This window comes from Paramisgurnus dabryanus, chromosome 11 (assembly GCF_030506205.2).
Source record: "Paramisgurnus dabryanus chromosome 11, PD_genome_1.1, whole genome shotgun sequence".
Classification (NCBI taxonomy): Eukaryota; Metazoa; Chordata; class Actinopteri; order Cypriniformes; family Cobitidae; genus Paramisgurnus; species Paramisgurnus dabryanus.
Window position 1 is genome coordinate 3,101,210 of NC_133347.1, and position 12,767 is coordinate 3,113,976.

Consider the following 12,767-nt stretch of genomic DNA (forward strand, 5'->3'; position numbering starts at 1 on the left):
ATGGGATAAAGGCTCTAATTGAATTACAGACCCTTTGTTCAGCTCCTGGGGTGCAGAGCCTTTGTCTCCTTCACTATCATAAGAGGCTGATTTTGCGGCTTGAGGATTTTGACCTCATTTTGGAAGCGATGGAGGGCTTTTTTCATTACCGGGGTTCTCATGCAAAATGGATCTACCTTCACCCAGAGTGGAAGACCTGTTAAAGGGCTCGACTGAACCCGGAGAGGATCAAAAATCTTTAATGTAGAAGCAACGGCATCATAGGCTACTTCATCATGACCCTCTTGACAAAATATATCTCATTCACCTCCATAATTCTCTTTCTGTGTGGAGGGGACTGCATGTATATGTGTTTTCACAATATATTATAAAATATTTTATCCTTGTGCAGAAATGGCATTTGTTGAATGCTTTTATGCTTTAAGATAACATTGCTCCTCCATCTCAAAGACCGTTGTAGTTTAAAATAGCAACTTATAATTATAATAATAATGTTTTATTTATCCTTTCATGTACCCATGGTCTTTTTTACCCCTAAGTGAGAAGCACATAAGATAAACGCATATGGGATACAGTGAAGGTTTTGAATTAGCTTTCTGTATGTATTGTGTTTATAAAAGGCATCTCGGTTGTATTTGTCATTGAAGATGAACAGTATTTGCTATTGACTGTAATATGTGGTGGTTTGCTAGCCTAGGAATAAAATACTTTTTTCTCCATCTACAGTTGTACAGCACTACTAATATTTATTATCCAAGACCAATCGCTTCATTTTTCTTACTTTTATAAGTTGCTTTGAATAAAAGTGTCTGCTAAATGCCTAAATGTAAATGTTTTATGAAGTATCTCAGTAGTTGTGTAAATAAGAAGTTCATCCCCTTAAATCAATTTTTTTAAATAATTGTTTTCTTGTCATGGTAATCCATGTCCAAGAAGCAACTAAGTACTGTAGAAAATCATGAAGATTTTAAGTTAGCCAACAAAAACATCAACCATGCTGTGCATTAAATTAACCCCTATTTAACAAAAAAAAACAATGACCACATGTTACCAGCCTTTTTTACTGTTGCATCCTTTGAAATTAGTTTAGTTGGATTACAGTAGCTAGTTTTGTTATAAACCCAGAGTCTATAGGTTAAGTTTCATTTTGAGATATTGTACATGGCCGTCTTGTAGGATCTGTGCAGAAATGCAGCTCTTTACTGGGATAAATCAATAGTTGGGATTGTCACATGGTCTTGTGTTGTCATTACAGAATAATTGAGTTTTCAGAATGCCGTCCTGTTTTATGGCCACAGGATCTCCAGTTTTATCTCCCGATCCATCACTCTTCCAGCACTCGGCCGTGTCTTTCACACTTTTGCTTTACTATTTTTCTTCTTTCTGTCCTCTCTTTGATCTGAGTGATGAATGAACCTCTGGTGGGTCGCCCCTCCCTCACATATGTCAGTGTTGTTAGTCAACACTACGACTCTCTCACCTTCTTGCTTATTCGTTCATGCACTCGTTGGTATCTATTTTAAGTTTTTAGTACCTATGAGTATCCTCAAATCAGTTTTTTATAGATTTAAATCTGATTTTCAGCATTATCTAAACACTAAGGGCTACAGACTGAATAGCAAAGTTGCCGTGCATGCGTGCATTTGTGTGCACTTGCGTGTGATTGCGTGCATGCATTCGTGTGTATGCATTTGTGCAAAAAATTGCTTAAAAAGTTTAAATAAGTTAACTTTTGGTTTTGTAAACATTTATTTAATTAAACTCACCGTGTCATTTTAAATGAGCGAGTCTGGCTGCGATGTTTAGTTATTACACTGTAAAAAGTTGGATCAACATTAAATTTAAAATTAAAACTTAAAATTAAGTTGTTTTTTACTTAAACATGTATGTAATTTGAAATAAATGTTACCAATTGAAGTAATTGATTTAACTTTTCACTTTTTACAGTGTATGAAATAGTTGACAATGCTCAATAACTGAAATAAAATAATTTGATTATTACTTAACTAATAGTCTTATATAAGTGTTTTTGCAAGAGTCTCATATCATCATTTTTTTAATAATACTTTAAATGCATTTTAGGACTGACACGGTTACTCGATTCTGCTTAAGTACTTAAAAAAATCCTTGAGTACATGTCGAGTACTCCTTAAAATAGCGAAGGATCAGCTCCTGCATGAAGGCAAGAAAGCGGGCGTGCGTTTGCATGCATTTTTGTGCACTTGCATGTGTTTGCGTGCATGCATTCACGTGCATGCATTTGTGTGTGTGCGTTCGCATGCATGCATTTATGTGCATGCGCGTGTGTGCGTGCATCTGTATATATGTGTATTTATTCAGAGTGCTTGCTCACCCTGCCAACAGCTGTGTTTATGTGTCTGTATTAACACGTGACCCAGTCTGTAAAAAGCCAGCTAAAGTTATTTATTTATTATTTACTGTTTTGTACATTAAATCATCCTACATAATGTAAAGAACATTCGGTGACAATATAAACTTGATTTCTTTCAAATTGACTGAGTAAGATGTCGATCAATGTGAAATCAATGATTGAAATCAAACCGGATTTCACAGACAGGGTCACATATACACAGGGTCATATTTTGTGATAATAATTTAGGTTGAGTTTAAAAGAGGCAGAAAATGAAACCCACTTCACTTAAGGGTATCTTTCAACCACTACTTGAAGCTGAGCTGTTAAAAATACAAGAAGCCCCCAAATGAGAAAAATTGCCCTCCCTCTTTTTTTCTTGCTTTAGTAATTTCCCCATTTTCTACACCCCCTCTGTGATCGATGAAGGAAAAATCAGCTATGATCAAACCCGTCAGTCTTGTGTCTGTGCACCACAGCGTACGGGTCACAACTCCACCGCAGGTTAATTAATAGATGGATAGGCGAACGACGCCACCCGCCATCTATTGAACGGCAGAGGCGCAGAGGGGGGAAGGTAATATTTATCTAAATTCCAATTACCCTCATCTGAGCTGTTTGATGTTTTTGCGGGGTCAGCATTTGGCAGGGTGAGCAAGCACTCTGAATTTCAAACACTCAAGCGCATGAGGACATCTCTGTTTGGAGAAAAGAGTACACATCTTCAGTGTGCCCTCCTGAAAGACATTTAAGTCCAGGACTGATTTTTTTCTTTTTAGGCAGGCAGAAAAGTGCTGCTGATTATAGGGGAGCAATCGCCGACAGAAAGCTGCTGGGGTTTTTGGAGTCATAGTTGCCATTTATTGAGCTAGAAATATTTTTTTGATTCGAGCGTCATTTTGGCTAAAAAGCCTGGAGCAATCATTCATTCAGCTGTGCATTTTTTTGGGGTTGTTTTGGAGAAAAGTTTGCCACTCTTTATTTTTCACCGGTACATTAGCTTTGATTGCCATGCGAAATGCACAAATAGAGGAAAAGTGCTCAAAAAGTTTACTTTTGGTTTTGTAAACATTTATTTAAATAACTCACCGTGTCATTTTAAATGAGAGAATCAGTCAGGCTATGATGTTTAGTTATTACACTGTAAAAAGATGGATCAACTTTTACATTTTAAATTAAAACTTAAAATTAAGTTGTTTCAACTTAAATGTTTCATTTTAAAGTGTTTTATTAAAAATAATTTGCTTATTACTTAACTAATAGTCAGATAAATCGATATGCAAATTTTGTATAAACAAACACAAAAATTTGAAGAATTTGAAATTTTGAAGAACGTGTTTTTGCAAGAATCTCGTATCATCTTACGGTTTGAAAAATCATAACAACCAATAAACGTTATTGTTTATTATACAGATTCAGCTCATTTTTTAAGATTTACATAAACCACCTCCAATAAACCAAAAAGTTGATCTCACTGATGCCAACCAATGTTATGACCAACACTGTTTTAGGCCAGGGGTGCCAAGACTTTTTTGTTTGGTGATCTACTTTTAAAATAATTAACCGACCAGATCTACCTGCTAACAAACACAGTTAAAAAATTTTAATAACACTTCAAATGCATTTTAGGACTGTCACGATTACTCAATTCTTTTTGAGTACTTAAAAATTCATGTCGAGTACTCCTTAAAATAGCAAAGGATCAGCTCCTGCATGAAGACAAGAAAGCACATCCTGGTGAAGTTCGACAAATGAGCATAAAACACATTTGAGAAGAAAGGCGCAGGAACTCAAAAAGACTTGCGTGTTTAATAACTCCAAGACCATAATGCCGATTTTACGGTCTGTTTTCCGAAGCTCGTGGAGGTGTGAAGCAGCATACACGGTTAACTTATGTGCCATATACCTGCATTGCCTTTGCGATCGACTGGTCAACCTATTGGGCTATTGGGTTTTAGGCCTATCAGATAGTCATTGTATTATAAGTCAGTGTCTGAGAGGAGAAACTGGGGTTGTTTAAACTCTTCCCAACTCTCTGCGGAGTCATTTTGTGTCGCTCTGTTTCGTAAAATTTGAACGAGTGCCAATAAACTCTCGTTTCTATCTCTGCGCAAATGGACTGAATTATCCTGCATGAAAGCGCTCTAATAAAAGAGCCGTGAAATATTACAGTGGCACTGCTGGTAGGGGTAAAGGATTGTTTGTCAATGTATGATACTCGAATTTCCCCACATTGTGAAGGGCTTGCGTAACCGCCGAGAAACAAGGAGCGACGCGTATCGTTTACGCCCTGGAATCTATTTTGCAAATTGATCAGATTCTGCATTTGGCGTTAAAGCGATCCCTCTGAACGAAGACGAAGTAGACGAAGGCTGCGAAATGCGACACTACAGCTGGTGGCGCATGAATTGACGAAGTGCAGACGCAGTCCGTCACGTCTCGAACCCTTCTGTCCTGCCGCCCGGAGAGACGTGGGCTTTGACTTGGCCGGCAGTACGTGACACCCAATATGGCATCCTTCGACTAATTGATGCCACCTTGTCAACCCTAATTACTGCAACTGCTGCAATGAGAAAGCAGCTAATTAACAGACTAACAATGTTTGTCACTTCAGTCCGACCCAGATAGTTAGGAGACGGCCCAAATCTGCTGCCAATGCATCTGCTTCCGCGCTCCTTTCATTCTCCTTTTCTTTTCCTTTAGTTCTCGTCATTTTGATCTTTCTGCATTGTGCGAAAGGCGTTTCGTACCTTTTTCGTGAGAAATGAGTTTATGTGCACCCTTATTCAATCTTCTATCGCATTTGCGTCAGAATTGATTAGGACAGAGGCGCGGGCTGATGTTTTTTTCTGGTGCCGTGAGCGGGTAGGGGTGTGGTTGTCAGGAGCTCTCTGTATTTTTCCCTCAGTCGTCACTTCAAAGATGTTTTGGATTTTGACACATTTAGAGCTCCAGCAAGTTGAACTGCTCTAATTATCAGTGTAAGGAAACAAGCGTCAGCGCTAATGATGAAACAGCATGGGGTTCGACTGCGCGTGTGTGTTGTTCAAGTGTAATTGATTTTTATCACACATCTGATCATATACTAATAATCTTTCCCTCCGATCCCGCTGCTGGTTGGCGTACTTTCACATTCGTTTTCTAGGTCAGACAAAGATTTTTGCATTCATGAGGAAAATTATAATCCTGCGTGTGTCAGGAGGAATTTTAGATGTGTAAATGTTGATATGCTGAGCTTACCGGTGAACAAAAATACCTTTATGATCTTCATTATGGCAAAAATACCTAACATTTTTACCAGTGCCATTCGCAACTTATTTTGCATTTGCAGTTTAATGCATTTTCAAGTGAAACTGAATATTTAATATAAAAAATTATTAGGTAAGACTTTATTACCTTCATTTGATCCATTTGGAAGAGGCTAAATAAAGCCTTTAAGTTGAACAGAAAGTAGTTTTTGGTAAATAGTAAACAGCCGCTGATGATTCATGCATGAATGTGCACTGTAAAAAAATATTTTTGCACTTACATTTTTAAGTTTAATCAACTAGGATTTACAAGTAATTTCAACTATCTTGACACGTGATGAATTGCTGTAACTTATTAAATCAAGTTGGATTTGCTTTATTTATGTTTAATTAATTTTAAAGTTACAGCAACTCATCACTAATACAGTCAATACAGTTAAAATGTCTTGAAAATACAAGTTGAACCTAAAAACAATCAGTGCAAAAATATTTTTTACAGTGTGTGTTGAAGTTTGTTTTGTGTTTCTGTTGATATAACTCTGCCTTTTTGTTTGTTTCTTCACAGATTCGAGTGGATGGTGCACCACCGCCACCTGAAAACGCTTTACTCTACGAGACGGTCACTGTCGTGGAGGGAAGCCCGATCCTGCGTGACATGATGTTCAGTCCAGATTATCAATATATTTACCTGCTGAGTGAGAAACAGGTGAGATTCATTCGGCTAGTCTGAGTCTATTAGCTTATCTTTTCACATTTTTAATATGCGAGGATGTGATGTGGAGTATCAGGCAGTATAAATATTTTGACTTACTGCGTTTGTTATGGCTGGTAACTGATATGTTACGGCTAGTAATGGTATTATAAATATGATAAAAAGATGGATAGTTCTTTACATTTTTGTTTGAAATCTGGCACAGTAATAGTTTACCAAATAATGATGTTGCATATTTTAGTTTCTAGTGCAGTGAACTATAGTCAAAGATCCCACGGGTCCTTGAAATCCTAGAAAGTTTGTGAATCTGGGGGAAAAAATTCAAGGCCCTGGGAAGTTTTTGAAAATATACATACATAGATACAGGTCATTGAAAGTGCTTGAATCTATTTTATGCTAGAAGTTTTCTGGAAAACATCCATATTATTCCCTGTGTAGTGCAGGATAATATCATAATAAGTCTACACTTTTTAAGCACACATGCTAAACTGTTCACTTTAAATGCTTATATCTTCTGTATGCGAATGCGAGTCCCTGTAACGCTGTCTTTGGCAATATTTCAGATAGCGATATACTTCCTGGCTCCCGCGTCACCCTGTCATTGTCGTTAAGCCTCACCATTGGTTGAATTTGATGTACACATTCAGACGCACTTACCCCTGGAGGCGTCCCCAAAGTGTCACCGCAGTGACACAGTGCGAGTTCCCTCGAAAGGGAACTGTAACAATGTATCTTTAAAGGTAACACAATGTAACCTTGCTCTCACTTGAATTTGAGAGTATTGGACCTGAAAAGTCCTCGAAAGGTTCTTGAAATTGAAGTTAACTAAGGTGTGGGAACCCTAAATAGTGCAAAATTGTAAATATTTATTTTTACCCCAACATGTTTTTATACATAAAAAACTAAATAATATAAATGTGACCCGTGCTGGCAAAATGAGTCGGAAAGGGATCTGCGTAATTTTAAGATACAGGTGAAGAAATGTATAAATATAGATTTTGGGTTGAATCTGGGTTTTCATAAAAATAAGAACATTTAAGCCCTCATATAGTGATCCCAATGCTCTAAATTTTTTATTAAACATCAGATCTTTTTTTGAATGTTTTCTGAGAGGTGTATCATCCTTAATGCTTAATCTAATACAAAGATGCGTCTCCATCCACATGCAGGAACATGCAGGAATTAAAAACTAAGTCCAGGACTTGCTTGATGTTAAAAGAGTTATTAAAAGAGATAATACATTAAAATGATCTTACTGATGTTGACTGACAGATCTGAAGCATGCACATATGTGCAAGCGCTCGACCCCGATATATATACATACAGTATACACAGAATTAAAGTTTTTAATCTGCTTTGACAAGATAGATGGAAGATTCCTATAGATATTGTTTTTTAATTTGTTTGTGTTAAATGTATTAGTTGTACCAGTGATTTTAAGGTATGGATGCAGTGATTTTGTTTTTGAACCTTCAACAATCTTTAACTGGATTATTCACAAAACTGACTTTGCTGACCAAATCAACTTCAAACAGGTGTAGTTCTGCCATTTTTTTTTTCGTCAGGTTCCAACAAATTATACATTGTTTTGAAGTTTATTTAATAGACAATGTTAAAATATAAATAAATAAATAAAAAATTTGCCAGCACAGGTCACAAATTCTTTTTAGATTTTTTTGTTCCCAACTTTACCGTTATTGTTTTGAACTATATCAGTTGTTGTTAATTTAATCGCTATTCATAACACTTGTGAGAAAAAAAATGACTACAGACACATTTGTGAGGGCGGAGTGAACGGCATCCGGGCCCTGTCTCAAAACTGCTTTTGTTTTACGGCCCCAACCAGAATCTCAGATATGTTGTTTTAACATCTGCGAGACAGGAAAACAGAATACGAAACGCTAGTTCACGACTTTGAATGGGAGCCCCAGCTGCTCGGCCCTAATAAGAAATGGTGGGGAAGCGTTTCCATCCAGAGCCGAGCGGAATAACAGCCTTCCCATAATGCTCCATTATGCAGCTGAAGGAAAGGAAAGATAAATCGAAGTTCCTCTGCTGAACAGACGCAGAGACTCTCTCTCATACAGTACAGCTGTAGACAGAATAACACGCGCTCTCTTTTCTTCATTTGCCTTCCTCTCAATGCTCATTTATTTTTCAGGAATACAGAGACGAGCAGAAATTTGTTGTCTTTGTGCATTTTTTGAAAGGCCTCATTTTCTTTTGTTTCTTTAAGACGAGCTTGAAGTGAAACGCTGAAACACCAGCAAAGCTTCAATCCGAGGATATTTTTAAATCCTTATCTGTGTGATTCAAGGAAAAAAACGTGATGAAAATTGTAATGTGCTCCAGGCTTCAGAGGAGTGTAGGCAGGAATTAGACATGCAATAAGTGGGATTAATTTCATGAGAATTTACGCTTGAAGGTAAAACTGTTCCATATTGTGTAGATCTGGGCCATAAAGCTTTTCTTAGCCTTGTGACGATATCAGATACTTGTGTTTTATTTCCCACCAACCTTATTATAAATGTATAATATTATATATATTCAATATATAACTCAACTCGTATTAGGAAAATGGTATACAAGTTACCGTAAGATGGTTTGTAGGGACATCGCTCATCGCTGGGAATTTCCCAGAGTTCTTAGGGTGACACTGTAAACCTGAATGAGGAAGTAGATGAATGTTTTTCCTCTCACAGTCTCACAAAAGAGTGTTAAAGTGCTGTTGACGAATGCCACGCATCCAGATTTGTGTTCAGATCTGAAAGAGAAGTTTATGGTAAAGCATCACACAGCAGTGAACTCGTCGATCCGTCCCGTAGATGATTAAAAGCTTTTCTTTGCGTACGGATCATGAACGGCGTATTAATCTAAAAACATCAGGCTGAACTGGGATGGTCGAGACAAGATTGGGCATTTATGAGCCACTTGAAATGATTACCTCATCTTGTGGTGTCAAAGGTTGATGTTTATACGAGGAATAGTTGATATCAGCCGAAATCAAGAATTATAATCGTATTCGTTTCTGCATTCCTGTTCACACAACATTATATTTTTCATTTAGTTGTATAAGCTTTGAATAGCATCTTGTGTTTGTCAGTAATGGAAAAGAGATCTTATACCACCCAATATCAACCTAAAATCACTTGAAAACATCCCACGTCATAAATATGACTTCCGGATTTGTATTTCATAGCTATAAAAATTGAAATCATTATTAAAATGTTATTTGAGTACTAAAAGGCAACATAATACCAGGTGTAAATAAACCCCAGCCCTGGGTGTTATCCATCTGATGTTCATCTGTTACTATATCCGGCACACATGGAGATGTTTAAGGGCCGTTTTTTGCAAATCAGCCTTGCTTGCCTCATTTCACAAAGCACTTTGTGAAGTCCCTTTTTAGCCGCACCATGCCCTGTGTGCACTTCATGAAACATGAACTGTGAAGAAACGTCTGAGAGTCAATAATTCATATCTTACACTGACCATCGGAGTTGCCGGATTTGAATATTTCATTTGCTGCAGGTGCACAGAGATGCGAGAGAGTGTGTTTGCTCAGAAAATGGCCCTTCGGTGGGCGTCTGTAAAAAGGTCCGTGAATGCCAAGTTTTTCGAGCAGTGTCATTATTTACAATCCCGCTCTTTGAATCATATCTGTAATTCAGCCATTTCTTTGGAGAGAGAGAGCGAGAAACAGATAAAACCTTTCATTTACCTGACATTGTGCTCATCCATCAGAAAGTGACAGTCCAAACCGTGGCGCTCCTGGATGTGTTTACAGGAATCATTTTCCTTTATGATTATATGCTAACCAATAAGAGGAGACCCAATGGACTCTTCCTGTGCACATGTGTCGGTGTTTGAACATGTGTATTTCTTTGTATTTTTCAATTGCGTCCTGTTATGTGTTTTGGCTGGGCTCTGATAAAATATACATTTAAAGGACTAGGGCAGGGGTTCTCAAAGTTTACATTCAAAGGTCCAAATCTGAATTCTCATCATTTTCATGGGTCCAGAAAAACTTTATGTAAATCATTTGTTTATATAACAAATCAACACAAATAGTTAAGTGTATTTTGCATTAAAAGTAAAAAAATGTTTTGAACATAAACACAAGAAATATGCCAAAAGTAACCAGGTGCAAAATACAGAGCAACCTAATTAGAGAAATGGCACAGTTTGTTCTCCATCAGATGCATAAACCATGGCAAAAAAAGTGTAGGCAGTGAAACTGACAAAAATTAGGAGTGCACCTATAAATTGGCTGATGATGTTTGCTATGCTTCTCAATGAATTACGGTGAAATGCCGCTACATCCAAAAGCCAGGGGGCGCTCTCGGGCAGAAACTTAATATGCGCTGCAGACGAAGAACCAGACAAACGCAGCTCCAGGAAATAGCTGTGTCCCAATTCAAGGGCTGCAACCTTATGAGCATTCGACCTTAAAAGGTGAGCACTCGGTCTTTCAAGGTGGAAGCCTCAGAAGTTCGCGAAGAGAACTGAAATGAGACGGTCTAACCTTCGGAGGACCCATAATTAGCGTCACCTGCTGCACGCGCCCACCTGCACGTTTCTGACTTATTAAAATAAATATGACATCAGAAAAATCATTAATTTATTTTAGAAATATGACACGTTGATGTATATTAAACTATTCAACAGTATACCAAATTAATCAACCTTATAAATATACGCAACATAAAAAGAATATTATTAACACAAAACATAACTTATAATACTTATAAAACACACCAGCTGCGTTTGAGGCGTGAAAATTGCGTATACCGCACCTTGTTTGCCGCTTGAACAGTTTGAGTTTATTCGCTTCATTCGCGCGTAAAAGCCGAGACATTCACTTGGAAATTCGCGTCATGGGAGGGGCTTCTGCGACTCCGCTCGCTGTAATCACGTCAATACTAGAGCAAGCTCCTTGTTAATGTGGCGTGTTTTTCCTCCAAAGTTCAAATTTTTCAACTTTGCCATGGCAACGCTCAATTCTTGCCATTCACGCGAATTAGACGCGGGAATGAGGCGGAACCACGTCTACTGTGCCACACTAAACGCACTTATTCGCGGCGCGAGACCTCCAGACGCGCGTCAACGCGTCTTCACATTGACTTAACATTGAAATCACTCGTGCTTGACACCTCTAACGCAGCTGGTGTGAACGCAGCATTACAAATACATGTACAAAACACTGTGCAGCATGTTTACTTACAACACAAGCAGTGGACTCTGACATAATATTAGTTTGTGGCCCATCATTTCTCCCGCTTGCGTTTAAACTAAAGCCGAGGGACTCACCCATAGACCATCCCCTTAGCAAGCAGGACAAAAGCGGTTGAAAGTTGACAAAGGGATGGATTAAAATACCAGGTGTAAACATGAATACCTCTATATCGTCCACTTGTGATCCGATTGACCAAAACGCATCTTAATACCAGGTGTAAACAGCCTCTAAAGTAGACTCGACCATGTAATCCAGGCTAAAGTCTCATAATCTAATTGAGGTTTGGATCAGCAAAGTTTCACATTGTTTTCAATCTTTGACATGATTTTACTCACTCAATATTAAAGATATCAAGGTTATATTAAGTTTCTTTACATTATGTAGGATGATTTGATGTAGAAAACAAGGGTTTTCACAGGCAGGGTGATATATGCCTCATGCATTATACGCAAGTAAATGACGTCAGGATTTTGCCATCAGACGTCTGAACTGGATTATAATACCGTACATTTTTGCGATAGCTATGTGGCGGAATAAATTAACATAGACTAAACAGACTGCAGCTCACCCACCCGGCCTGACTTGCTGACGCAACACACACATACACACACACACACAGACACAAACGCACACACATACAATGATGAAGAGCCAGCAGCTACTCTGCACTTGAAAGGCTGAGCTGTGTCCCTTTTGGGTGGGGGTGTTTTTTTTGTGCCTCTTGTTTTTCTCACTCTTAACTCTAATCTTACCAGCGATCAAAGGCGATTACAACTCCATGGAATGAGCGTTTTTAGAACTCAAGCGGTTTTCAAAAACAACAGCTTTTGGGTTTCGCCTTCTTGCCGAGCTTTAAGTAAGCCAATCATCCGGCCCGCTACAGCCCACACCAACTTCTCTTTTAGCTTGAAAATATTCATGTTATTTTTGTCTTCGACCTTCCGCTTTTCCAGTCTCCTGATAATCATTTCTATAAGCTTGTGTTTTTATATCTGCCGTCATGTTGCCGACTGCCTTCTTCCGATTCGGCACATCTGCAACCGTTAGAACGTCGCTGTCCCCAGGACGTGTGGTTTTATGAGTCTCACTTGCATTGTTGTGTAATATTTTCTTTTCCTCCGCATGAGTTGACTTTGCTGATACTGTAGCGTTCCTTGCATACGAATGTGCCTGGGAATGTTTTATGGTCTTTGTAAGGAG

The 12,767-nt window shown here is 38.2% G+C and overlaps 1 protein-coding gene across 1 annotated transcript in view; it reads left to right on the forward strand.

The window, feature by feature from the left end:
* The window catches only part of plxna3 (plexin A3), a 181,298-nt gene that overhangs the window by 65,245 nt on the left and 103,286 nt on the right, over nt 1-12,767 (forward strand). Inside the window, 1 exon segment of the mRNA XM_073816195.1 lies at nt 6,185-6,325. Coding sequence (XP_073672296.1) covers nt 6,185-6,325 — 141 coding nt within the window.